The 24,123-nt window shown below is 41.0% G+C and overlaps 1 protein-coding gene and 1 long non-coding RNA gene across 8 annotated transcripts in view; one reads left to right on the top strand and one right to left on the bottom strand.

Moving 5' to 3' along the window:
• Positions 1-24,123, bottom strand: part of KCNC1 (potassium voltage-gated channel subfamily C member 1) — a 124,995-nt gene that overhangs the window by 24,615 nt on the left and 76,257 nt on the right. For 6 of the 7 annotated variants that reach the window (XM_048069947.2, XM_048069948.2, XM_048069951.2 and 3 more), the window contains exon 2: positions 11,644-12,577. In XM_048069947.2, coding sequence (XP_047925904.2) covers positions 11,644-12,577 — 934 coding nt within the window. Of the gene's footprint in view, positions 1-3,224; positions 6,309-11,643; positions 12,578-24,123 lie in introns of those variants that run through there. The other variant, XM_066998078.1, reaches the window with a different exon arrangement.
• On the top strand, positions 848-23,851 carry LOC106033931 (uncharacterized). The gene is made up of 7 exons (XR_007165540.2): positions 848-1,284; positions 6,358-6,496; positions 12,646-12,768; positions 13,247-13,366; positions 16,806-16,908; positions 18,375-18,496; positions 23,614-23,851. It is a non-coding gene; the product is annotated as an uncharacterized lncRNA (long non-coding RNA).

Genomic DNA, 24,123 nt, shown 5'->3' with positions numbered 1-24,123 from the left:
GTTATCATCCCTGTTTTACAGATGGGTAAAACTACCATGTGGTGAAGTAACTAGCCCACTGCTATCTAAGAGGTTATTTACAAAATCTTCTGACCCCCAGCATGGCACCTCATCTCCATAATCATACTATCTGTGAACACCTAGTTAACTGCACAAGTTTTAAGCAATCTCCTGCAGAGTTTTGACTGAGAGGCTGAAAAAAGTGTTCAGCAGATCTCCCAGGTGAGTAGCTCATCTCACAACTACCTCATTTGTGTGGTTTCCTCTTGATAGTTTTTTTGTTTGTCTTTGTTTTTAATCTTCCTTCCTGTTTTCTTTGCCTCCATTTGCAGGAAAGTATGATTAAAATGCCTTGGGTGTTCTCAAGCAGACAGTTTAAAATTGGGGGTATTCTGAAAAACAACAACACTTAAGATAACTTCTGGATTTTGCATCAGTATACTCTGCTTATTGTGGAAAAGTGCAGTAGAGACTGTCTGCATGCTGCACGGCTCGTCTCTTTTGTCATAGCATCAGTTGCAGACTGTCCTAGTGACTTTGCTGGCTTTATTTAACCGGCTACATGATCTGCACCAGGTTCGTTGGCATTGTACTAAAGAAAATGGGGCCTTCCCACCCTCAGATCAGAAACACAGCAAATAGTAAACAAAGGTCTGTTTTCTTTGGTCCCATTAGGTCACTGGCAATCTCTTCCAGAAAGAAACAGACTTTCTTCCTCCCAGCCACCCTTGTTCAAGGATTGAAAGAGACAAGGACCAAGGCTGAGCACTTACAACTTCCCTGAGAAGCTGTTTGCCATCCCACAAAGACTCAGAGGACTTCAAGGGTCTGCACTCCTGCCCCAAGAGAAGGGGTTGACTAGCAGGAAGGAGGTAGGAGCAGTTGAGTGCAAAAACGGGGACAGAAATGAGAAAGGAAGTTGCTTGAAAGATGAAGATCTTTCTACTAGGGAGACCATGTCTAACTACAGTTAAACTCCATACCACCATCCCATGTACAGCTAAAAATGAATCTACAGCTTGTTTAGATCTCAGTTGTGCTCTTATAACCCTGATCCCAAACTTGACATTGCCATTATTACAGTCTGTGGATAGTCCTGCTCCTGATTGTGTGCGTTTTGGTTCTCATTCACAGCTTGAGGGTCTTTGCTTATTTTCAACCCCTGTTACTCTGCATGGCTCCTAACATTCAGTAGCTGCCTGAAGTCTCTCATGAAGAGGGATGTCCTTGAGGTCCCTCACGGCAGAAACCTTTAACACACCTGGAACCCTGCTGGAAGTAATGGTATGTTGTCCATTTAATAAGTTAATTGCTCTCTTGTTTTTCACTCTCCTCTCAGTTTTCTCATGATATAAAAGGGCTGTTAATGTGGCAAACATTAGCCATGTCATACTGTGCTGGCAATGGCAAACTTTCTTGGCAGGATGGTTTTCTCTGTCCCTAAGGCTACTGATAGAATGATACAGGAACAGAGGTGGCATGGCCAAGGCGAGGGTGGAGAACTGCTGTGCTCTGGCTTTTCTCAGCTACAAGATGTTTAGCTGGAAGTGCAAAGTGAAGTAGTTGCAGGGCTGCTGTAGTTGCTGGTGGAGGACAGACAATTTCCCATCTGTCTTTATTCTAGAGAAAATGCAAAAATTTTGCATTGCTTTTTGCAGCATTGCTTTTGTCTGATACTTCTAGCGCTGAGCAAATGATTATGATGAAGATAAGGGTGTGAATCCAAGTATCTAAAGACATTTCCTCTGATCTGTGGAGGTTAAGAGCTGCTCAGCATCTGAAAGTCCCCATTGACTTTATATCCCTCCATTTCTCTCTGAGATGTTGTGTAGAAAGTTGGTATTTACAGTTCAATTCCCTATTCTCTCGAGTCTCCTTAAATCAAATTTCACACCAGTTATATCAAGTTGTGTTTCTTATGGTTGCCTGGATAGTGTTTACTGGCCATTAGTATTCATTGGCCACTCATCAATTGCATCAGTATAAATCTTTTTTATTTTTATAGTAGAATTCATCTAAACTCTGCTGTGCTTCTTCACTTTTTAAAGGAGGCTTAGGACATAATAGCTAATTGGGAAGAAAAGAAACTGCAGACTGAGAAAAATAAGCTTTTTCTTGAATTAGTACATGGCTATAGTGATTTCTGAGTTAATGGAGAATTTACTAGCAATTAAGAAGTTTAGAAGCAGTAAACTTCATGTTCTCCCTCTAGAAAATGATCGGAGATGTCGATCAGCTATTTTGTACCATTCTTTCAAAGTATTGTTGGGTAAATGGGGGAGATTGTAACAAAATACCTTGGTCAGGACCTGATTCAGCAAAATAACAATTAAGCTTGTGTGCCAGACCATCTTTGGCTACAGAAATCAATTTTTATGGGCTCCAGAGCTTCATGCAGGATTAAGAAGCATGGATCCCATGGGTAGGGGCTCACTTTTGTTGTTGTTAAAGCAGGTCCTTAGAGTGAAAGGGATATAACTTCATTAAATTATAAAAAGAATTATGGAGAAGATGTATTAAACCACAGACAAAGGATGATGAAATGATGGCTTGGACAGTATGGAAGGAAGTATAGCATAAAGAACAGCATAGGCAATATGGATTTAAGCCTCTGAAAATGAGTAATGATTCATCAATATGGGCATCACTTGTTTTCAAAATGGCAGTGAAAAAAAATCCTAAATTGGTAGGCTTGGGAATTTTTCTGCTGGAGAGTAATAAAGAATTAATTTTTTTCCATGCAGACTATCTGGAAAAAAAAAAAAAAAGTAATTTAACTAAGTAGTTCTATTGTCATACCGAGTACTTACTCTTTGCATTAATACCTTGCATCAGGTTTTGTGTCACAACCTCAATGAAGTTACCTATAGTCTGTGACATTCCTTGTTCTTTTGCATTAAATAACTGTATTGTAATCTCCTCGGCTGCCCAACATGGAGCTCAGGTTGATGGAATTGGAGAAAAACTTCACAGAATAAAAAGTGACAGTCTGTAACATACACAAGTTGCAAGCAACGTACAGTAATAACAAATAAATGTTAACAAACAGAGTGAAAGAGAGAAAGAGAAAAAGAGAGAAAATGTGAAGAACATGTAAAAGAATTAACAGATTCCTATATAACAACTCAGTTTTAGTTATCCCAATATTCTAAGGCCATTAAAATAATAATTAAAAAAATGTTGTTAGATCTAGGTATCTTTATTAAAATTTCCTGATGTTTATATTACTGCATACTTTGAAAGTTGCTATGAAGGTCTTCTGAGTAGATTTCACACTGATGGATTTTTTGCTGGCACAAATGAGAGCAGAATTTAGTATGCTACATGAATATGCAGAGGCCTTCCAACCCAACCTACCTCTTCAACATTTACTCACCACCGTGTTGACCTGGGTTCCTCCAGGAAGCCGTGTCCCCCAGTAAAGGCACTCCAGTGACGGTGGTGACCGCCTCTCCCAGAACTAACTGGCCAACATAGTAACATCACTCCCAGAGAATATCACCTTTGAGAGGCACTACTTCTTGAAGTGAGGTGACAGTATGTTGGCTGCCTACCTACTGGTACCTCTAGAGGAAATACAGGAGCTCTAATTAAGTTGATCCAGTATATTATCACCTCTACAGGTATTACTGAATACGTGTTTAGTGCAGTGCCGAGAACTGTTGCTCCTGGAAGTGCTACATTGCAAAGAGAGCTGGAAGATCCCTCCTAGTTTTATCCTGATGCTTCTGGGGTTTCACTTATACTCATCCTGGCCTTCTGAGATCCCACTAACATCAGGTTCTGTAGAGCGTGGTGGGTCCTTGACAGGTCAGGTAGAGGTTGCAGGAAAATGCAGTTGGGTGAGTCATGCTACAGTCTTACATTACCGCTCTGACTGAGGAATACAGTATGATGATCTGTACAGTATGGAAGGTGTCTGAGACATGGAGCATGGATGAATACAAAGAACAATGACAGTGGGAATGGTGAATTGCTTCTTATTTCGGCTTTGTGCTTATAAACAGACAAGCAAATAGGCAAAGTTTGGAGAAAATATCCATCAAGTACAGAGTAAGAGGGATATAAGCTAGTGGACTGGGCACAGAGCTTTCACCTCATACCCTAGACCCTTTTTGCCCTGGCCTTTTGTAGTAACGGGTAAATCATCCCATTTATCTAGTGCTATTGCAGTAAAGGTGACTTTTGTTGTATCTGTCCTACAAGCGTCATTCATACTTAATCCAGCAGAAGGGAGAGATGCCAAGAGTACCTCTTTGATATCCCAGGAATTCACTCTGCAGTGGATGGCATGGGAGCTATAGTGGCAGGCACATGGTGTGAAAGGATGCTTGAGAAAGATGGTTTACCTCATTTAAAGATACCTAGTTCTGGAGGATTGGCAGAGGCTGATGGACTTGGCTGGAGTGTCTCTATCTGTTTACCCATCTCTAAAAGTGTCTTGTGCTCATTAAGTTAAGGCATGAAAAGTCCTAAGATTTATTAGTTCTGTGACTATTTTTCAGCTAAGTGTAGCCCTGCCCCTACATATAGTTGTCTACAGGGGACTGTGTAAGGTGAATTTTTTTTTTTGGTGTCTTACGTAGTGCCAGAGAAAAGCATCTAAGTGTCTGCTTTGGGGACTGACAGTAAAAGAAGAACAGTTTTGAAGGAAATCCCCCAGACTTCTCTACTGACAGGACAGAAGCCAGTCCAGACCTGCAAGGAGCTCTTTTTACTTCTATTCTTCCATTAAATACCTTACCATACTGCTGCACTGCTCTGGGGCTTTGTTCAAACCTTCCTCACTAGGGACTAGGCTGTGGCTACTGCTCACTGCCATTTAAGTAACTAGATGGCAAAACTCTTCAGCCATTGTAGACCTGGCATGGATGTGGACCAAAAAGAAGGTAACCCTTTGTGCTTGAATTCATTGCTTTTCCTTTTTGCTTTCAGTTGACTTGGTATAGAGAATTTTATTCTTACTCAAATCATAATGTAAGCAAGCACTATAGTGCAAGTGACACCCACTGATTGTATCTCTACAGGAAATGAGAGATGAATAATTGTACAAAAAAAATTACATTATATAGCTATGAGATTGCAGAAATGCCACACGAGGGGCAAGGAATAGATCCAAATTGCTTCCACCTAAATATAGGCACTTAACTGAGGATCTTAAGTCAGAGCTGCAGTCACCTGAGATAAGTTATCGAGAAAGCCACCTCTGGTGGGCAATTCAGATCATAAATCAGTGAATTACTCTCTTAGACTGCCTAACTCTTCTTTCAACATAAGGGGAACTTCAGGCAAATGTATTTTAAGTTGAATGAGAAGAACTGAGCGTTATTCCTATTATTTTGAGCTGTTACAATTTCTGCATTAGACCCAGAGGACCCAGCCTCCATCTTCAGTGATGTTAAGATGCAATCATTACCTCATTTGCTATTTGGAGAGAGGGATTATGGAGTTTTAAAAGCTAGGAAAGCTAAGTACCAGGAGGAAAGAAAAAACATCTCCCTGTTACCTTATCCTCTGCCTTTTAACTATACTTAAATATATCAAATGCACACAAACACCAAAGCCGTCTGAGCTGAAAAAGACCCGGATTCTTTTCAGTTACATTGTTGTCTGCTCTTGGTCTTACAGAGAGGGTCAAAAGCTTTATGACACTAAAATTAGTAGAGTCATATTACTTTTTTTTTCTTTAATGTTCAAAGGCATTTGGTCAGAGAATTCTCTTCCCTGTGAATTGAAGAACCACCACAGTGACTGCCTACCCATGGCTTTAACAACGCTTTGCTATCTGCAAAAGAAAACCACTGAAGTTCACAGTCTACAGCTATATGTTAGGCAGCATAATGGGCCTGTGAGAAGAACTGCCAAGAGTCCCCAGCTCCCACTGAGCATTGGCACTGGAATTACAGTGCTCAGCACACTTCTGACGTTAGAACCAATGTGTTCCACAAGAAATACAGGTTATTTAGGTTACAGTGACAGAAGGGATGAAACATGAAGCCCTGCGAAAAGAGCAGTGCCTTCAGAAAGCATAACTGATAAAGTAAAAATAGGTAATTCCACAATATTTCTTTAAAAGGAGATCAGCTCTATCTCAGTAAATTGCATTGATATGGTAAGTTCCTAATGTCATGCTGGAATCATTATAACAATGTAGTTCCCCTCTGTCAGGGATAGGATGGCTTTAACTATTCAGACACTGGGGTAGTTGTGGAGTGGACTCTGGACAATTGTTTTCTGGGCAGGCAAGTAAAATAACCACAAAAGTTTTTCTGAAGCTAAAGATTGTATTAGTAAGGACAGATATTTTCCTTCTCTTAGGCTCCTGAATTCTAATAATGTTTTTTCCAATTTTTTCAGCTATGCAATGAGTAGAGTATTTTGCTATCAATACACTGTGAAAAAGTTACCCAGCATGTCTGCATGATACACTTGAATGAAGATACAGTATCCGTGGAGTATAGCTGAAGTGAAGCTGCATGCAGAGTGGACCAGAGAGGTGAGAAATTCTTACTTTGGCCATATTAAAATTAACATAAATGTCGTGTGTGCAGGCGTTGGAAGTATATGTACAGAAACAATTAAAGATAGGTTTCTTAACAAAACCAAAATAACCCTCATCTGTACTTGTGTGTTATGGATGCATTCTTAAGGCCATTGCTCTATTACACCAGAGAGTGCTGTAGACATCAAATGAAGTTATAATTCTGTTCATGTTTTAAATATCTTTTGCAGTGTCAGAAAATAACTTTCACTTCTTCATCTATGGCACCTTTAATAGGTAACCATGCAGTGATCTTCATATAAGTGCACAGCTCACAGAAGAGAGGGCCTAAAGAGCTGAGTAACATTTCCGTAACAAAACTTTCACAATTTGTTCTGCATGTTTTGAGGTTTTCTTACAAACTTGTGCCATAATGTATTTCACTGCATGTACTGAGAAAAATTACCTGTAGGATAGTGTGTGGTTTGGCGCAGAAATCAGGTAAGTTTGAGTGTTTGAGACTGACTTTTCGTTTTGCTTCAAATTTGAAGCAAATTTTGCTTGCTTTGTGCTTTTTTTTCTTTCTTTCTGTTTACTTCAGTCATGATACTGACTGATAGGAGTACTCTGAAGCCTTTAGATAAAAGACACTGCAGCACAGTGGACTATGGTTATGACCTGTGCTCAGTTGTGTTTAACTCATGGCTTTGCCACAGATCTTTCAAGTGATGTTGCAGAATTAAATAAAGCCCCGAGTCAAATGAAAATACTGGAATCATACAATATCCTGAGTTGGAAGGGATCCACAAGGATCATAGAGTCCAACTCCTGGCTCCACACAGGACCACCCAAAAATCAGACCATATGTCTGAGGGTGTTGTCCAAATGCTTCTTGAGCTCTGGCAGGCTCAGCGCTGTGACCAATGCCCTGGGAAGCCTGTCCCAGTGCCCAGCCGCTCTCTCAGTGAAGAACCTTTCCCTAACACCCAGCCTGACCCTGCCCTGTCCCAGCTCCATGCCGTTCCCTTGGGTCCTGTCGCTGTTCCCCAGAGAGCAGAGCTCAGCGCCTGCCCCTCCGCTCCCCTTATGAGGTAGCTGCAGGCTGCCATGAGGCCTCCCCTCAGCCTCCTCTGCTCAGAGCTGAACACACCAAGGGACCTCAGCCGCTCCTCATACGTCTTGCCCTGTAGACCCTTCACCATCTTTGTTGCCCTCCTTTGAACACTCTCTAATAGTTTCATATCCTTAAACAAAAAATGGAGGTTATTTCCATTTTCTCTTTGCTCTCTACTTAGGCTGTTGGGTATGTGGATGTAAAATAGTGTTTTTTCCAGATCTGACAACTGCAAAATGAAGCCTTGATCTTGAATGGGGCATGTACGCAATACTGCAACATAACAAAGTTAGTAATTTGACATGGCAATGCTAGAACTTGGTGTGTATATTTTAAATGAGGAGGCACCTACAGTGTCCTCTACAGCGCCTGGGTCAAGGAGTTTTTGTCAAATGGGTCAGATGAGATCTGCTCCTTTGTATCATCAAAGGCCCAGTTCCTCTAGGCACTATATAAACAGTATCTTGACAGTTTATGGTCATCAGAAATTGCCTTGAAGAAGAATTTTGGCTCTCCGAGGGGAAATCTTTGCTTTCTTAATGCTGCTGCTGAAGGCATGCCTACAGCAGTAGCTTTGCCATCGTCTGCAATGCGTTTCCTCCTCTTCTGCTGCTCTCCCACCCACCCACCGGGGGAACGGGTGGGATGGAGAGCAGGAAGAGTTGATGCAGAGAAGGAAGGGCATGGTAGAGCTGAACTCTGGCATTCTTTATCAAATTAAAACCAAGAGCTGTTATTTAAAGATACCCTCCTGCCAGATAGAGATTAGCATAGGACTGGATGCTGAGAGTGTTGGGGCCAACTTAAAAATTCAATTCAAAGCTTCCAGAATTTCAATTCAAAACTTCTTTGCTTTGCCTGCAAATGACCATAGCATCATTGGCAACAGCTGTGCAGCCTGCAGGCAAAGTTCTTCTGTTTGCATGTCTGTGCCAACAAAGTGCTCCTTAGCCTGAGAGGAGGTGCTGGGATGTGGCTGTGCAGAGCTCTCTGTAGAGCCCGCTTGACTGTGTGGGTATGGACCGAGATAAGCTGGGAACTGCTGACCCAGTGCGTAAGGGGGCACTTTGCTGTAGAGAGATAATCATATGTAGAACTATTTCATACTTCTCACAGTTTTGTGAAGTATTTAATCATTCCACCACACATAATATATGGAATTATTAACTTCATGTGATGTCCCTTTCTCCTGAGCAACTATATAGGCTTTTTTTTTTTTTTTAAAGAATATATTAGATACACATCATATGGCTATATATCTCCTAGATACCGCCACACTGAAGTTTTGCAACTACAAATTACAAGAAATATCTTGAACAACTTGGACATAATTTTAGAAACATTAGATCTGATGGACACTGAGTTCCTAGTATGATGTTAACTGGTTGTCTACAGTTAGGTGGGGTTAACTAATGTAAATATTTCACTGTATGGGGAACATTCACAACTTGTAAGTCTTTGTTTTTATATAATGTGCAGGTTATAGTTTCAGGAACAAGTCAGTGCATATGAGTGCTTCATATTACATAAAGTGAACCTCAACATACAAGGCAATGCAGATCTTGTTTTAACAGTCCAGTTCTGATCTTATTATTTTTCACTTTTCTCTTGCATGCGTATAGATCTTTCTCCTTGTGAGGGAGCTGAGAGATGCAGGCAACAATTTTTGCTGCTAGTGGTGCATAATAATTATCAGAAACAGGTCTCCAGCAACAGTGTTACTGAGTCCATTTTGTTAGCTGAAGTATAAGTGTGCTTTGTTACTTCTCAAAATATATATGCTTGTATACGTATATAAAAATATCCTCTTCTAATTAATTATTGCAGAAATAGGTTAAGTTGCTGTTACTGTCAATACTTCATGGATATTGTGGTAACAGCTGACTTTAGAGCACTGATGGTGGCAAAACAGTTCCACATTGAACCAATATTACACGTATTCTCAGGATACCAGTGTGGATTTGCATTGAACTCGTAGAATTCTTAGTCCTCTAGTTCCCAGAGAGGACCAGGGTATGTAATGGAAGGAACTTTACAAAGCAAAGGATTTCTGAGATGAAAGTCACTCTGTAGCTGACTGCTAAAGTACTCAAAGGTCAGGTGTCTCATACACTTTACAATTGGGTAGCTGGCGTGGTAAGAAACACACCATATTGTTAGTGCCCTCTTTCCCTCTTGATATGTGATGCCCCAAAGGCATCTACTTATGAGAAGGTTTGCTGCTTGGACATGAGTTGTGATAAGCATTTGCAACCTGAGGGGAATGGATGATAAAACCATACGCTTATGCACCAAAGATACAATAGGAAAGAGACAGTCTATCAGTCACGTGAATTGTGATTGGCCTGTTGCAATGGAGCAGTCTTTAACAAGAAAATGAAAGCTCTTTACCTTCTGAATGAATTTTACACAGTTGCACAAAAGGGAAAAGAAAAAAAGGAAAGAAGAGAAGAGAGAAAAGAAAAGTTCCCACCAGCTCTTCCCCTCCAAAATTAGCACTGGCATAGGTGAAGTCACACACAAAGGAAAGTCTCACTTTCTTTGTGCCTCTCACAATGACATCAACATGCATGGCTATGAGATGACAAGAAAATACCTCACTCAGGATGAATAACAAATTAGAATTTTCTTTAAAGTAAAAAAAATGATAACACAAGACCATCATAGGTATACGCTAGCTCCTTCAAAGCATCTCTTGTTGTCTAGATGTCAGTTAAAATCACTTGATTGGTGATCTGTTTTATCTAATACAACACAGGAATATTCTGAAATAGGCTGAAGAATGTCTACTATGCAACTTCATTGGAACGTCTGCCAAAAATGCAGTTGGCTTTGTTTTCAACATGGTTATCTACTTTGAAATTACTCCATAGAATAAATAGTGATATTCCGTGGGTAGAGGTAGATTATGGGGTTGAAATAGTCAAATTGGAGCCCCGTAACTTTATGTGCTATAGGAGGAGTCTCATAAAACTGAGATATTCCCATAATTAACCACTAGCCATGGGATATTATAATATATTCCACGGTGACTAGTATTTTTTCCATTCCCCCCACCCCCCAGTAGAATTAGCATGATTAGTTTTGCTCTGGTTTCACCTATTGCTGACATGAATCAGTGTAATTAAAAATAAGAATACCATATTATGAGGCGATCACTGTTCAGGTCAAACCGGCCAGTATTGACCAGTCCGACCTTTTCCAGTCAGCCTTTGCTGCTAGAGGGTTGAAAGAGCTATAACTCACCAACCCATACTTGCAAAAGGAGCATGGTTTAGAAAATGTAGTTCAAAACTCTTCATAGCTCTAAATGCTAAATTCTAGTGGAATATTATAGAATAATTGGTTTGCATGCCATGGAATAAACATCCTTACATCTAGTCTTGTCTCAGAGTGAGTCATTTTATATTAGTGTCAAGAATTTGAGCTGTTGTTCTACTTTGAAATAATCATCAGAAAGAGACGGGATTGTCTCATGAATATGCATGATGGTATAGTTGTCCCTTCGACTTACTAGGCACCTAGTTTCTGTAATGAGATGTACAATATCTGCCATTTAAAACAGCTGAAAGGTCCCAATTGGGAACAAATGAGAAAGCATCTGGCTGTTTCAAATTCCAGCCCTGTTTTGTCAGAAAACTCTGTAATTGCTGAGTACTTGGCTCCTACTCTGCTCTATGAAGCATTCAGCTCTCAGGAGCCTCTGAGATGCATTACACAGTCCAGCAAAATAGCTGTAGAACTCTCAAAATTCTTCCACTAGATGTAACAGCTCTTCAAAATATCTTGAGACTTGTATGCCCTTAACCAGGACCAAAGTTTGGGCTCCTAGAGCGTGCTGTCATCCTTAGTTTTGCTGATCAGCCTCCACTGTACCATTTGTCCCTGCAACCTAGACTTCACACATATTATTCACTGTGTGATGGTGGGACTAGAATGGATAAATGTGCTACCCATTGCTCTAAGAAAGCAGTCTGGCTGAATCTTAAATCACTACGCGGGATGGAGGTTAACGGTCAGATGGACATTCCTCTAAGAGGTTTCCTACCTGCTCTGTTAATTTCTAAAATTTCTTCTTGGGCCAGTGGGCAAGTGTCGCTCTGAGTACTGTGGTGTGGAGAGTTTACGACAGATTTACAATAATTGGGGGATCCCAGCTGGGGTGGCCTCGGGATATGCTTCTTTTTTTTCTTTGGTAGCTTCTGCTTAGCCATAGCTAAGGAGTAATACATTCCGAAATTGTTCACAATGACAGGGACAGGCATGGCAATGGTCAGCACGCCAGCGAGAGCACAGAGGGCCCCCACCAGCATGCCTGACCAAGTCTGAGGATACATGTCTCCGTAGCCCAGGGTCGTCATGGTGACAACAGCCCACCAGAAGCCGATGGGGATATTTTTAAAGTGTGTGTGTTCACTGGCACTAGGGTCATTTGGTTTAGCACCTATTCTCTCGGCATAATAGATCATCGTGGCAAAGATTAAGACGCCCAATGCCAAAAATATGATGAGCAGCAAGAATTCGTTTGTGCTGGCACGGAGGGTGTGTCCCAAGACCCGCAACCCAACAAAGTGGCGGGTCAGCTTGAAAATTCGCAGGATTCGCACGAAACGGACTACGCGGAGGAAGCCCAGGACATCCTTAGCAGCTTTGGAAGACAGGCCACTGAGTCCAACCTCTAGATAGAAAGGCAGTATGGCCACAAAGTCAATGATGTTCAAAGAGTTTTTGATAAATTCCACCTTGTTTGGGCAGAAAGTGACTCTCATCAAGAACTCAAATGTAAACCAGACCACACAGACACCTTCGATGTAGGTGAGAAAGGCTTCAGTCTCTGCTTCCCTGTAGTGCCGCACCTGGGTGTCATTCCCGATGAATTCAGTTTCTGTCTTGTTCACAATGGGGTTAAATCTCTCGTGGGTCTCGAGGCAGAAGGTGGTGATGGAGACCAGAATGAAGAAGAGGGAGGCAAATGCCACATACTGTAGAAAGAAAGATACAAGAGAAACATTAAACAGTAGGTTAAGCACAGGGGCTTTGATTCTTACAGAAGGGAGAGACAAGAGCCGCGTTAAAACTGAAGATTACGCCAAGCCTTCTTCCTGTGGGCTTAAGATGCCAAGTCGCACCTGCAAAGACAGTCTGACATTCAAGCTTGGAGGGAGACCAGTATGTAAGTACATGCTTATGACCATTCCTATACAGATAGAACTTCAGCATGAGTGTAAATCTAAGCAAGCATTTGAATCTCCAAGCTCTCTTTGGTATTTGAAGTTAAGGACATACTTAAATTCTGCCTGCTTAACTGGGTCTTCTGGTACTTTCTGGTCTTTATGATAGAGCACACCTTCTGGGACATCTGTCACACAGGCGTCTTTCAACAGCATTGTGTCAGTGGTATGGTGGCTGCCTCCTGCTCCCAGCTTAGTGAGAGCTGTGGCATTTCAGGTGCTGCTAAATATGAGTGGCAGTCTCAGGGGACTACAGCAAGGATCAGCATCCTGGTTGGCAGCATTAGACTGTCTTACCAAACCCCAGAGACAGGTCAAGGATTAGTCGCATGTCAAACAGTTTTCCTGTAGTAAATAATATGTTCTCAACTGTCTTCTCCAAATCTTTAATTTTTTAATTATTAATTATTTTTTTTTAAGGGCAGTCAGTCAGAGAAGAGAAGCAAGAAGTTTTGGATATACCTGTCAGCTAATCCAAAAGGAGACAGATCTACTGGGTTTTACCACACAAGGTTTACTTCAAGAGATTTTCATTGCATTGTAAGACTCATATAGAAACTAAATCAATCTTTTTTAAGGCTGTTGGATTGCAATTTGGTTAATCAAGTTACAGTGAAGATGGTATCAGCCCCCAATGTCAATGAGTGTCTTAGGAGTATTTGCTTTTTCTGCTTCAGTTCCTTCTTTCCTCAGGCTTTCCTCAGCCTAAAGGAGATCTCTTGGTTATATTCCAAGATAATTGAGGGGAACAGTCAGGCCAAAATTCACAATTCTAATAACCACGGTTTGTCTGCTCAGTCCTCCTTTAATAAATCAAGTTGGTTTTGTACATCTAAGAAACCTGCTTCTGTGTTGCAGCAGTGTGGTAATGGTAATAATACCTCTTCCCATTTATCTCCTTACATGTTATCTTCCTGTTTGTCTCTTGTGTGTCTTTGACAAAAGAAGTTATATATGACATTATTTCATTGTCCTCTTAAGCATGATCATCTGTATTAGTTAAAATATTTAGGTATTCTCATAGTGTCCCATTATTCACAATGTCCCTTTTTCAACAGTGTAGCCGAAGTAGGAATTACAAAGAACGAGTTTCTTTGGATTGTCTGTTGTCAGTAAATGCAGGGCAGTAATCTGAAACAAATTGCTGCCAAAGGACCAGTTAAAAATAACCTCTGCTTCATGCTACCAAAGTTCTCCTGCAATCAAAGAGTTTCTCCTGTCTGCTTTCCTGGGTAGACATGGTGCAAAACTGCACTTGACCTTCCCTATTAGCAAACAGAGTCCATTGAAAGTATTCGTCAGAGTTTAAGGTGAACCATTAAATAGAGGGAGAAACTGGCAGAGAACACAATAACAGAATAATTCAGGTTGGAAGGACATTCTGGAGGTCATATGATACAACATTTGGTTCAACTTCAAAGTTGGACCAGGTACCGAAGTTGGACCAGTTTCTACCTTAAAGGAGGCTGTAGCGAGGTGGGGGTTGGTCTGTTCTCCCACGTGCCTGGTGACAGGACAAGGGGGAATGGGCTAAAGTTGCACCAGGGGAGGTTTAGGTTGGATATTAGGAAGAACTTCTTTACTGAAAGGGTTGTTAGGCATTGGAATGGGCTGCCCAGGGAAGTGGTTGAGTCACCATCCCTGGAGGTCTTTAAAAGACGTTTAGCTGTAGAGCTTAGTGATATGGTTTAGTGGAGGACTTGTTAGTGTTAGGTCAGAGGTTGGACTCGGTGATCTTGGAGGTCTCTTCCAACCTAAATGATTCTGTGATTCTGTATGCTCAGGGCCTTCCCTGGTCCACGCCTGGATATCTCCAAGGTTGAGGCAGCTTGTGCCAGTATTCGGCCAATAAGAAACAAATAAGCTTGGAAGGATATGAAGCAAACAGACTCCTCTGCATTTCAAATCCAACCTTGCTGCCAAAGAGATACGAAGGTTACTCCTTGTCACATATAAAAAAAACTAGTACCTTCCCTTAAATGCTTGAGGCTATCATAGTATCCTTAGGTGACAGGGTACATTAGACCACCTATCCTTAGGTGGTCTAATGGACATGTTAAAATGTGCTAAAATCAGTGCTTAATACAAATTGTCTGGAAGACAAACAGACGAGAGGTTAGGAAAATTGAGAGGCAGGACTACCGGTATCTATTTATCTGATTCTTCTGTAAAGCAGGGTATTTTCTCCACGCACAGTTTCTCCATCTGTAAAATAGGTTAAAAAAAGTCCTGGTGTTTATGTGCTTTGTGATCCCAGATAAATGTGTACAGGTTCTATATGTTTTCATTTTATTGTTACTGACTTTATTAATTATCAACAGTCTCCCTGAAAAATAAGTTGAAGAGTCTTTTAAAGTGATCAAAGTCAGTTTATGTATATTTTTAATGCTCAGAGCATAATTAAGCAGGGGTTAGTAGCCCAATTGTCTGAGTAAAACAAGAAACAAAAAGCATTTTTCAGCAAGAACTCAGGAAAATGTTTCCAGCAGCCTCAGAGCACATCTGCTCCATTTTGGCCTGGAGCGGATTTTTACTGTAGAGTCATAGATCCCTGAGAATTGAAGCTGTAGAAGGAAATGCTGACATTTCATCAAGCCAGGTAGAGCTCTCAGATAAGAAGCAGAGAAGGGAATAAAACCATATTGCATTTTAAGGGGTCTGTGAAAAAGGCCCCTGTATGCTGGCTGAAAATGCAGTTCTCCTCTTTAGGTGTATGAATACCTCTCCTGAGTGAGATTTTTGGGCTTAGGACAACCTTCAGGCTGATCTTGCCCAGTAGCTATGTTGAAAAATGATATTTTGCTGTATTGAAGGGAAGAAATAACCAATTCTGTCAGGACATTTGAATTCTCTGCAGTGGTATATGCTAACAGTGTTACCAGCAGAGAACATCACACCCATAATCTCTCCTGCGGTTAGCCCCTGTGTACACACCTTGGCTTCAGAGGGGAATTGAGATCTCTTAGTCATTAATTCAGCAGAACAGAGAAGTATCCGCTGAATGAGTGTGAGGCGTTTGCTTCCTTCTATCTGTATTTAACAACATGCAGAGTTCTTTCACAGGTACAGGTGTTTTCTTAAATGCTTTGGAAGTGCGGGTCTGCTTTCAAGGTTTCACAGAACCGTGGCACAACAATGGTATTGACAAGAAAGATCCCAATCAGAATTTGTTATCACTGTCGAATTACTTTCTAATCATAAAACCTTTTTTATTTTGGGTAAGAAAAAAATGGTCTGTAGCCAATACATGTTCTTTTCAATACCAGACCTTGTTTTTGCTTTAGTAGTAAACTTGCATGCACTGAAAGGAGACAGCAATGGAGAGCAGCCTCTTACTAAAGGTCCTATTACAATTCCCCTGTCCCTTGGCTGATCCAAAGAAGTGCAGAAATGAACAAGAATCAGGCCTGACAGTTCATTCAGTGGCACCCACCTTGGGTGCATTTATCACCTGCAGCTGCTTGGACGCAGACGTTTAGAAGCTTGCTGTAAATGAACGTGTATATCGTAGTATATCATTGGCATAGATTTAAATTGGTGATCCCAAATTTTTATTGCCCTGATTTCTTTTTTCTTCTGAATATTTTCCTCATTAATTATCTGATATAAGACCTACCAAGCTGTAAACAAAACCAATAGCCATACATTGGTATGGTTTTCTAAGGAGATCAGCATTCATTCATACCAAAGGGCTCAAAAAAGGAACCCTCCCTGGCTCTCTATCAAAAAGGCCAATAAAGATCAGCCACCATGCCTGACATTATAGCTAGTCAGGTCCAGAGGTGAGCAAAGCTGGTGAAATCTAGTGAAGACTTTGGGACTTGTATGTGTTCTAATGTCTTTGAAAATACATCTGTCTCTTTATTTCACTAATAATGGCCTAAACCCTAATCAAACCAGTGGATTGCTCTTGTGATATTTAAAGGTTCTTAGTTTTCCTTCTCCGTACATTTTACAACAGAATCTCTCTTCTTCCTAGGACCTGAATGGGGAGAAAAGCGAGGATTTTATCAAGTGATGCCGTGTGTTGTTGAGTTACATAACAGCAGCTAAAATTTTCCATAATTAAAGAAAATACCCAGGTAATGTGTTTGAAGTGATCAAAACTCTTTTACTTGCTTTGACACGTGAACGATTCTTACTTAGCCTAGAGATGGTGCTGCCACTGCTTCTTTCTGGCTTTAATGCCAACAAAGGAGTACCTCAGATTGTCTAAAATTGCAGAAGCCATAAGAGAAGGCAGAGAGGAGATTTTAGAAAGGATGTTTTAATTAAAATATATTTATGTTAAAATGCCTTCATTTTGGAGAGAGAAAAAAATTACACTCCTGCATAATCTAGAATTGTGACAGGTATTTTTTTAACAAGTCCATTTTGAAAGCAGCTAAAGTGCATCATGCCCATAAGTGGAGAATTTCACCATCTAATTTTTATTGCCTCTGATTTTACATATATATATATATATATTTACTGTGTGTATATATAAGGCGTGCTTCTCCACTACTCTACTCCACTATCTAACCTAGCCATTTTTGTCAGTCCAGTGTGAACATGAAGTGCCAATTAATTCAGAATAGTAGTGTTTCACACCAGCGTCACATAGCTGTAAACGGTACAAGATAACAGAATCAGACCTAGCCTCCCATGAATAATGAGTCAGTAAATTTCCATTCAGCATGGAAAGGAAACAGAAGTCCAGTACCTTAAAAACATGAATAAACCTTGCAGTACACGAGGATTAGGAGACTAGGCTCATTCAGAAAAATGTCTGAGGATTAGACCAGACAGTATTAAATATATAGGTGTGGCTGCCTACTTCTGGGAATTACTTTTTAAAACCATATTTCATCTTGCATTTCTGATAGTTCCGATTTCAGAGATAAGAAACCTTTTTATGTTTTGCTGTAAACAAGGAAGCCCAGTAACCCACTACTAACTGGGACAGAAATTGGATGACTGAGGCCCTTAGCCTCCGGCACTGACCCATTTTTTTGCCTTCAAGCATGTGTACCTGCATCTTTTGTACCATCCTTTGTCTACTCTACTCTACTTTTTTTTTTTTTTTTTTACTGAAATACTAAACTCCTTGGAGCTTGGGGCTGTTTGCAAGTTTATGACTGCCCGATGTCCAGCTCAGTATGTGTCTGGAGCAGGGACCTGTGAAGGGAGGCCTTGGCTGAGTCTTTGATACGAGAGACACCACTCTTGGACTATAGGCAGGGAAAGTTGTTGGTGGCAGCAGAAGCAGCACAGCTTCTACTAGTCAAGTTTCAGTAAATTCAGAGGTTGTTTTCTAGGAAATAGGGATCTACACAACATACCATTCATAATTCATCACACATTCAGAGTGAGTTGGTAGAAGCTGCATGCCGCAGACGGGTGCTCTTCTCCTTTGATACTGCTCAGAATCATTTAACAATTGTGACTCAGGCTAGAGGGGAGAAAAGGAACAGATCACACTTAGAGGAGATTTTCCAGCCTCTCCCTTTGCAACTGCTAGCAGAAGTATTTTTTTAAAAGTGATTCTTTAATTCCTGTCTTCTTGCAGGGAAATTCAGGAAATCCTACCCTTCCCTCAACCATGAAAGGCAGAGGAAGATGGCCTTTTGCTTGAATCATCAGAAAATTTTCTATAGAAGTGGCACCCTGTCTTTCTACTGGTCTGTTCTGGTGAGTTATGGTTTTAATGAAAAAAATACTTAATTTACTAGATCATAACCATCCTGTTCCTCTTGAACCAAAAAAACACAGGAGATAAGAAGTTGTCGTCTTAGTATGAGCAGAACCTCTGAATGTCAAGTTTGCTTCCTTCCCAGTAGGAGAGCCCAGGGCTTGGCAAGACTGAAATGAGAGATGAAAACATTCTCCTCATACATCTTTGCCCTCCAAAGGAGAAGTGATGGAGCCATTAGTGCTGCAGTGCCTCCAGAAATATAAGCTATGACTCAAGTGAGATCCAATATTCTTTTTTTCCTTGTTTCCACCAAAAAGAAGTCCCAGGTCTAGTAATTTTTCAGTAAGTCCATGAATGCTAGATGCTGTCTATCTTGCAGGAACAATCTAGTCTCAGAAGCGTTTCAGATCACTGCTGGTAACCTATGAGTTTGTTCCTACAAAGCATCAGTATTTCAGATATATCCAGTCCCCTGTGCTTTTTGCTAGTCCTGCATAAAACCACGTGATTTCCATTCATGAGACCAAGGGCTTTCCAGTATTTACAGTTGTTCATTTGTTCAAGGTTTATCTCTGAAATGGCTGTTACACCTGCATGAAGCGGACATTTGCCTGTGACTTGAATCACTGAGCTTTGATTGTTTATTTTATTCTGAAAGCTATATTTTAAGCACTCTAAAACATAGCCCATGTACCACCAAGATGTTTAATAATTGAAACAAATCTTTTTGCCACAGCTCAGCCAAAGTTTGGTTTAAATGAAAGCTGCTTTAAAATACTCAGCTTTATTACAACTTTATTTGTCAAGACAGATTTTCCAGGCTTTCTTAGAGATATGGACCCTGATTCAAACAAATGACTCATTTCAAATGTGCAAGTAATTCTGCTGATTTTTTGAGAGAAATATTGAATCTGTATGACTGATCAAATGACTAAATGTAGGCACAGTAGCTAGCAACCAGCTAATGCTGTGAAAGTGAGCAAAAGCAAGGACTTTGTCAAAAACCCACCTTGGCAACGTTTCATTAAGAATCCTAGTGTAAGATGTTTGGAGATTCTTTGAGTGATGACTATGGAATTGAAAGTATTTGCAAGGGGAAAAATCCAGTTCTGCTTTTGTAGGTGTGAAATCAGTATACGAGGGCACAATCAGATGTAGCCTCCCAGCTCTTGCCTGTGAAGGGACAGATGACCATCTTGGCAGTCCGTCTTTTTTCAATGAGTTTCTTTTTTAATAAGATAGGACAATCAACAGAGAAGCTCACTTCAGTGAACATACTGGCTCAGTCACAAAATTGTTCAAATTTGTGCTTCTTAGCTGAGACAAATTGAAGAAGTAAGCTTAGAGATAAACAAAGTTTGCTCCAGAATCAGATGCAAAGTCCACTGGCAGCTCATGGATGAGATGGTTATGTAATGCCAAAAAAATATATGACAGCTTGCAAAAAAATCTTGGAATGCTTAGTGGCACGCAGACGTGAAATAGCATGTTAAAAAAAATGTGCAGTCATCTGTGGGGAATATGCTTAAGTTATTCGGTGTTGACGTTGCAATAAATAAATTAGAAGCACCTCTCTCAAATGTTAGTCCTAGCAGGCAGCCATGTGCTTTGACAAGGTAGTTACAGAGAGAAGCAAGACTTCATGAGAACTGGAAGTGTGGTATATACAGTGTTTGTCTGTGACCGCATGGCCAGCCAGCTGGTCACCAGGCAAAGATTGGAATGCTTAGGCAAGTTTTCCAGTTTCATCTAGGTTAGATTAAATCTTGCAATTTAATAGGAACACCATGCATGATCAGAGCAGAGATGTGAATTTATTTTGCAAGCTTCTTTGCTAGCTCCCTAGTCTGGATAGTGAGAACTGTATGGAGACAGTATGGTGGGAGTTAGAAATGGTTCATATTGCTCAGCAACAGCTCAGTGGGAAATTCTCATCTTAACATTTATAGATTCCTGATCCAAATGTGCCCCAAGACTTCTGCAGCTAGGTATATGGGACACTACAGAAGGAGCTGTAAGTGTTGAAAGGGAGTATTCCATCTCTTCAAGGGACTGTAGTAACATAGGTTTGATAAGGGCCTCCAAATATAATCTAGTCAGCCCCTTAACCCAAAGCACAGTCTTCAATCATTCCCCAAAGTTAAATATATAGGCTGTTTTTAAGGACCTTCAATGGTGAGTATTATAGACTTTATGCAAAAAATTTATCCCAGTGCTTCATCATACTCTACCTGTAATTTTTTCTTCCTAATGCCTAACATAAATCATCTGTGCTACATTTTAGGCTTGTTTGCTTTTGCCCTATCCGTCACAGACAGCTATGGATTTGGGAAATTTGCAGATGCTTTCCTTCTTTTCTAAGCTAACATCTATTAAAGATCCAAATGTTCTATGGGTCCTAGACTCATGTTCTCATATTCTCATTCTGTTACTGCATAAAATCAATATAATTATTAATCTCATTTTCAGGTGATGCCACACACATTTATGCTGTCAGTTCTGTCAAATGTTCTAGAATTAAATAAACCAAGTAAGTCATGTAATATTTCATAGATTGGAGCATGACAAATGAAACCAGGCAACTTTTTCTACAACTGCTCATTATTACTAGGTTTTTCAGCCCTTTCTCGTAAGGCAGTAGGCAACTTTTTGTGCACTATGCACACTTTCTATTCTCAACTGAAAAGAAAAATTTTTTCGCGATGACTGGTGGCAGCATCGTGGGTTATGATTTTCTGGATCTCGCCTCACCACCTTTGTTCTGGATGCTATTTTCTCTCCTGAGATATGACACTTCCTCCCTCTCTGACTCGCTGCCAGTCCTTCGTTGTGGGAAAAAACATTTCTTATGCAATGCCTTGACAAGAGAGGGGAATTCCTGACTAGAGCTAGGCGAATCCAACTGGGAAAACCCAAAGACTTGCAAAATATGCTTAGTCCTGAGGCTTCCTATTTTTTAGATGTAATTTTTATTTTTCTCCTTCAAAAATGAATAAGAGTCACACGTGTGCTTGTGGTTATGATCAAGTGCAGCCAGATGAAACTAGGTATGTATCTCAGCCCAAGCCTCACCTTTTGAATTTAGAAATGTGAAAATAGAAAGAGGATAGGTTGACAAGTTTTAATCTCTCAAATGCATATATGTGTGTGCACACTCTTAAAGTTGTTAACTTAGGGATTCCTTACAGTGATTTTAGCTGTAGGCTACGTGAGTCCTGGGACTCTCTGTGGAGCAGCAACTCCCATTTCTCCTTTTTTGCTACAGCTTCTGCACAGTCACTTGCTCAAGAGTGGCTATATTCACATGCTCATACTTATAAGAAGTACAGCCTCTCTCAAGCCTACATCTCATTAGAATCATCACAGAAGCTCTTCAAAGAGTAGGGGATGTATTTCTGTATCCTTTCAGGGCCCACCCCAAGTGAGCCACCAACCTCAGCTATGCACCAGCACCGGAGAAATGAAATTGTTACAAGCATGGAGCAGGCAGAGTGCCTGTTGGTCTCCGGCTCCATTAGAAAGAAAACACCTTTTCTTATGTTTTGCAAGAAAAACTCCAGTGTGTGGAAGCATTGAGTGCAAAACTCCACAAGGAAACACTTGAAATACTCAGTGAGGCTTTGTCCTGAATAGAGACCTTCCTAACCTAATAAAAGAGGAAGACCTTTCTCCCTGTGGTTTTTAAGCCAAGATATTTGTGGTGCGTGCCAGATCATGTTTGTATTCAGACAGTGATGCTGCTTCTTTGAGACAAATTAGAATAAGCAGTTGTCAGATCTTTAATAGTTTAAAATGTGGGTAGGCTGGCTACATAACCACCCTTGGGCAGGGTGTGAAATCTACCTGCTTGTCTTTCACGAGAAGTCACCAACAGCTGGTAGGGGCAGTCAATAGGATGCTGGCGGCTCCTGCGTAAGACTAAGGGGAAGACCCAGAAGACATCAGCCCACAGAGGTGAGCCGTTCGGGTGTGCAGTGCCTGCAAAGGGTCCCAACTCCAATTTCTCTCCCAAAGCAATCCTGTAGCAAAGGTAATTGTGATAAAATTCCTGTTTGGAGACAGAGACTAATCTTTTTCATATTTGACTGTGGATTTTTGAAATCCCGGTTTCTGACTGCTCCATAAGAGATGTTCCAGAGTTTTAAATTCATGGAGCGGCCGAGTGCCATCTGAGAGTTGAGCTGAGCACCTCAGAAGTGAGGCACTCAAAATAACTCATCATTCTGAAAAACTGAAAGCACTGAGATCTCTTTGGGTGCCTCTAAATGTTGAGCTTGGGATTTCCTGTTTTCACTGCAGTTTATATGGAAGGATGTCACAGATAACAGTCCCTGAAAAGCCAGGCTTCTTAGCAACGTGGCTGAAAATTAGGTGTCAGGACGCAAGCATTTCAATGCCTGTTTCATGTTGGATATTTTGGCAATCCCCATAAATATGGGATTCTTCCCTAGTGCTAGTCCCACAAGCAGCTGAAAAGTTTTGCAATTCATGTGCTGGGTCAGAGTGGCTATATATTTCCACTTAATAAAATCCTAAGTATATGTGAAGATGTTTCTCTCTGATAGTGGAATAGAAAGAATCAATCTTTTGTATGTACATATATAGAGGAGATGGTGCCTGGATGTGCAGGGATGGGGTCAGGAAAGCCAAGGCACAGAGGGAACTGAGTTTGGCAAGGGATGCAAAAAACACCAAGCTAAAATACACACAGAAATATGTTATATATAAATTTGTGTTTATATATTAGGTATCTAATGCCTGCCTCAAGGGCTGCGGTGATGCCTGGCTGTAGCATGCAGAACTGGCAGACGGTCTGTTCTCCCTCTTTGTGCACAGCCCTGCCAGAACAGCAGCAATTACTAGGAGAACCAGTGGATTAAGGAGAATCCTCTGAAGGGGAGGAATGTGCAACCCAGTGGAAGACAGGCCTTACAGAAATGGCCCTGGTATGACATTGCTGTATCCTCAAATTCCTCCTGTGACTCTTCACAGCACTGTGTTTCCAGGGCTTTTCCTCTTCTAAGCAAGGAGAGGAAGGGCTCGTTCTAGCCCTTCACTTCTGTTCTGTGCTGCATTTCCTTCTGCCTGACACAGCCCCTCTCTTCCCTTCCAGGTCTGCCAGGGTTGCTCCTCCCAGACAGAGGCATCTTGCTGGGGACATTGCTCTCTGGAAGGAGGCTTTACCATGAGGACAGACTTGTGGCCAGCCAGGGGGATCACCTGCCTCACTCCCAGTGCTCGCAATGCAGCATGGGCTTCCAGGTATTTGCACAGTACAGCGACATGGGGACCATGGATGGGAGATGGCATGTACTGCCTGAATGCAGGTTGATCTGTGCAGTGTAGCTGCATGAGACACTCTGATTGCTAGTCCAAACACTGACCAGAAGCCCTCTGCAGCACAAACTTTTGCCTCAGCTTTTATTAGTGGTAATTTGCCTTTATGGTGTTCTGCTTCACTTGTTCCCGAGTACAAGATAGAATTGCTATAGCCTCCTACCTACAGAACCCTTCTCTGCTGTGTTTTTGTATTTATCAGTCCAGGGAATGAAGGGGTTATGGTGATGTTATCTGGCATTTTATCACCCCCTCTTTTGTCAGTATCTGTTTTACCATCTCTCTG

The sequence above is a fragment of the Anser cygnoides genome, chromosome 5, assembly GCF_040182565.1.
Source record: "Anser cygnoides isolate HZ-2024a breed goose chromosome 5, Taihu_goose_T2T_genome, whole genome shotgun sequence".
NCBI lineage: Eukaryota > Metazoa > Chordata > Aves > Anseriformes > Anatidae > Anser > Anser cygnoides.
The sequence above is the reverse complement of the archived record's forward strand: the minus strand, read 5'-3'. Positions and strand labels throughout refer to the sequence as shown.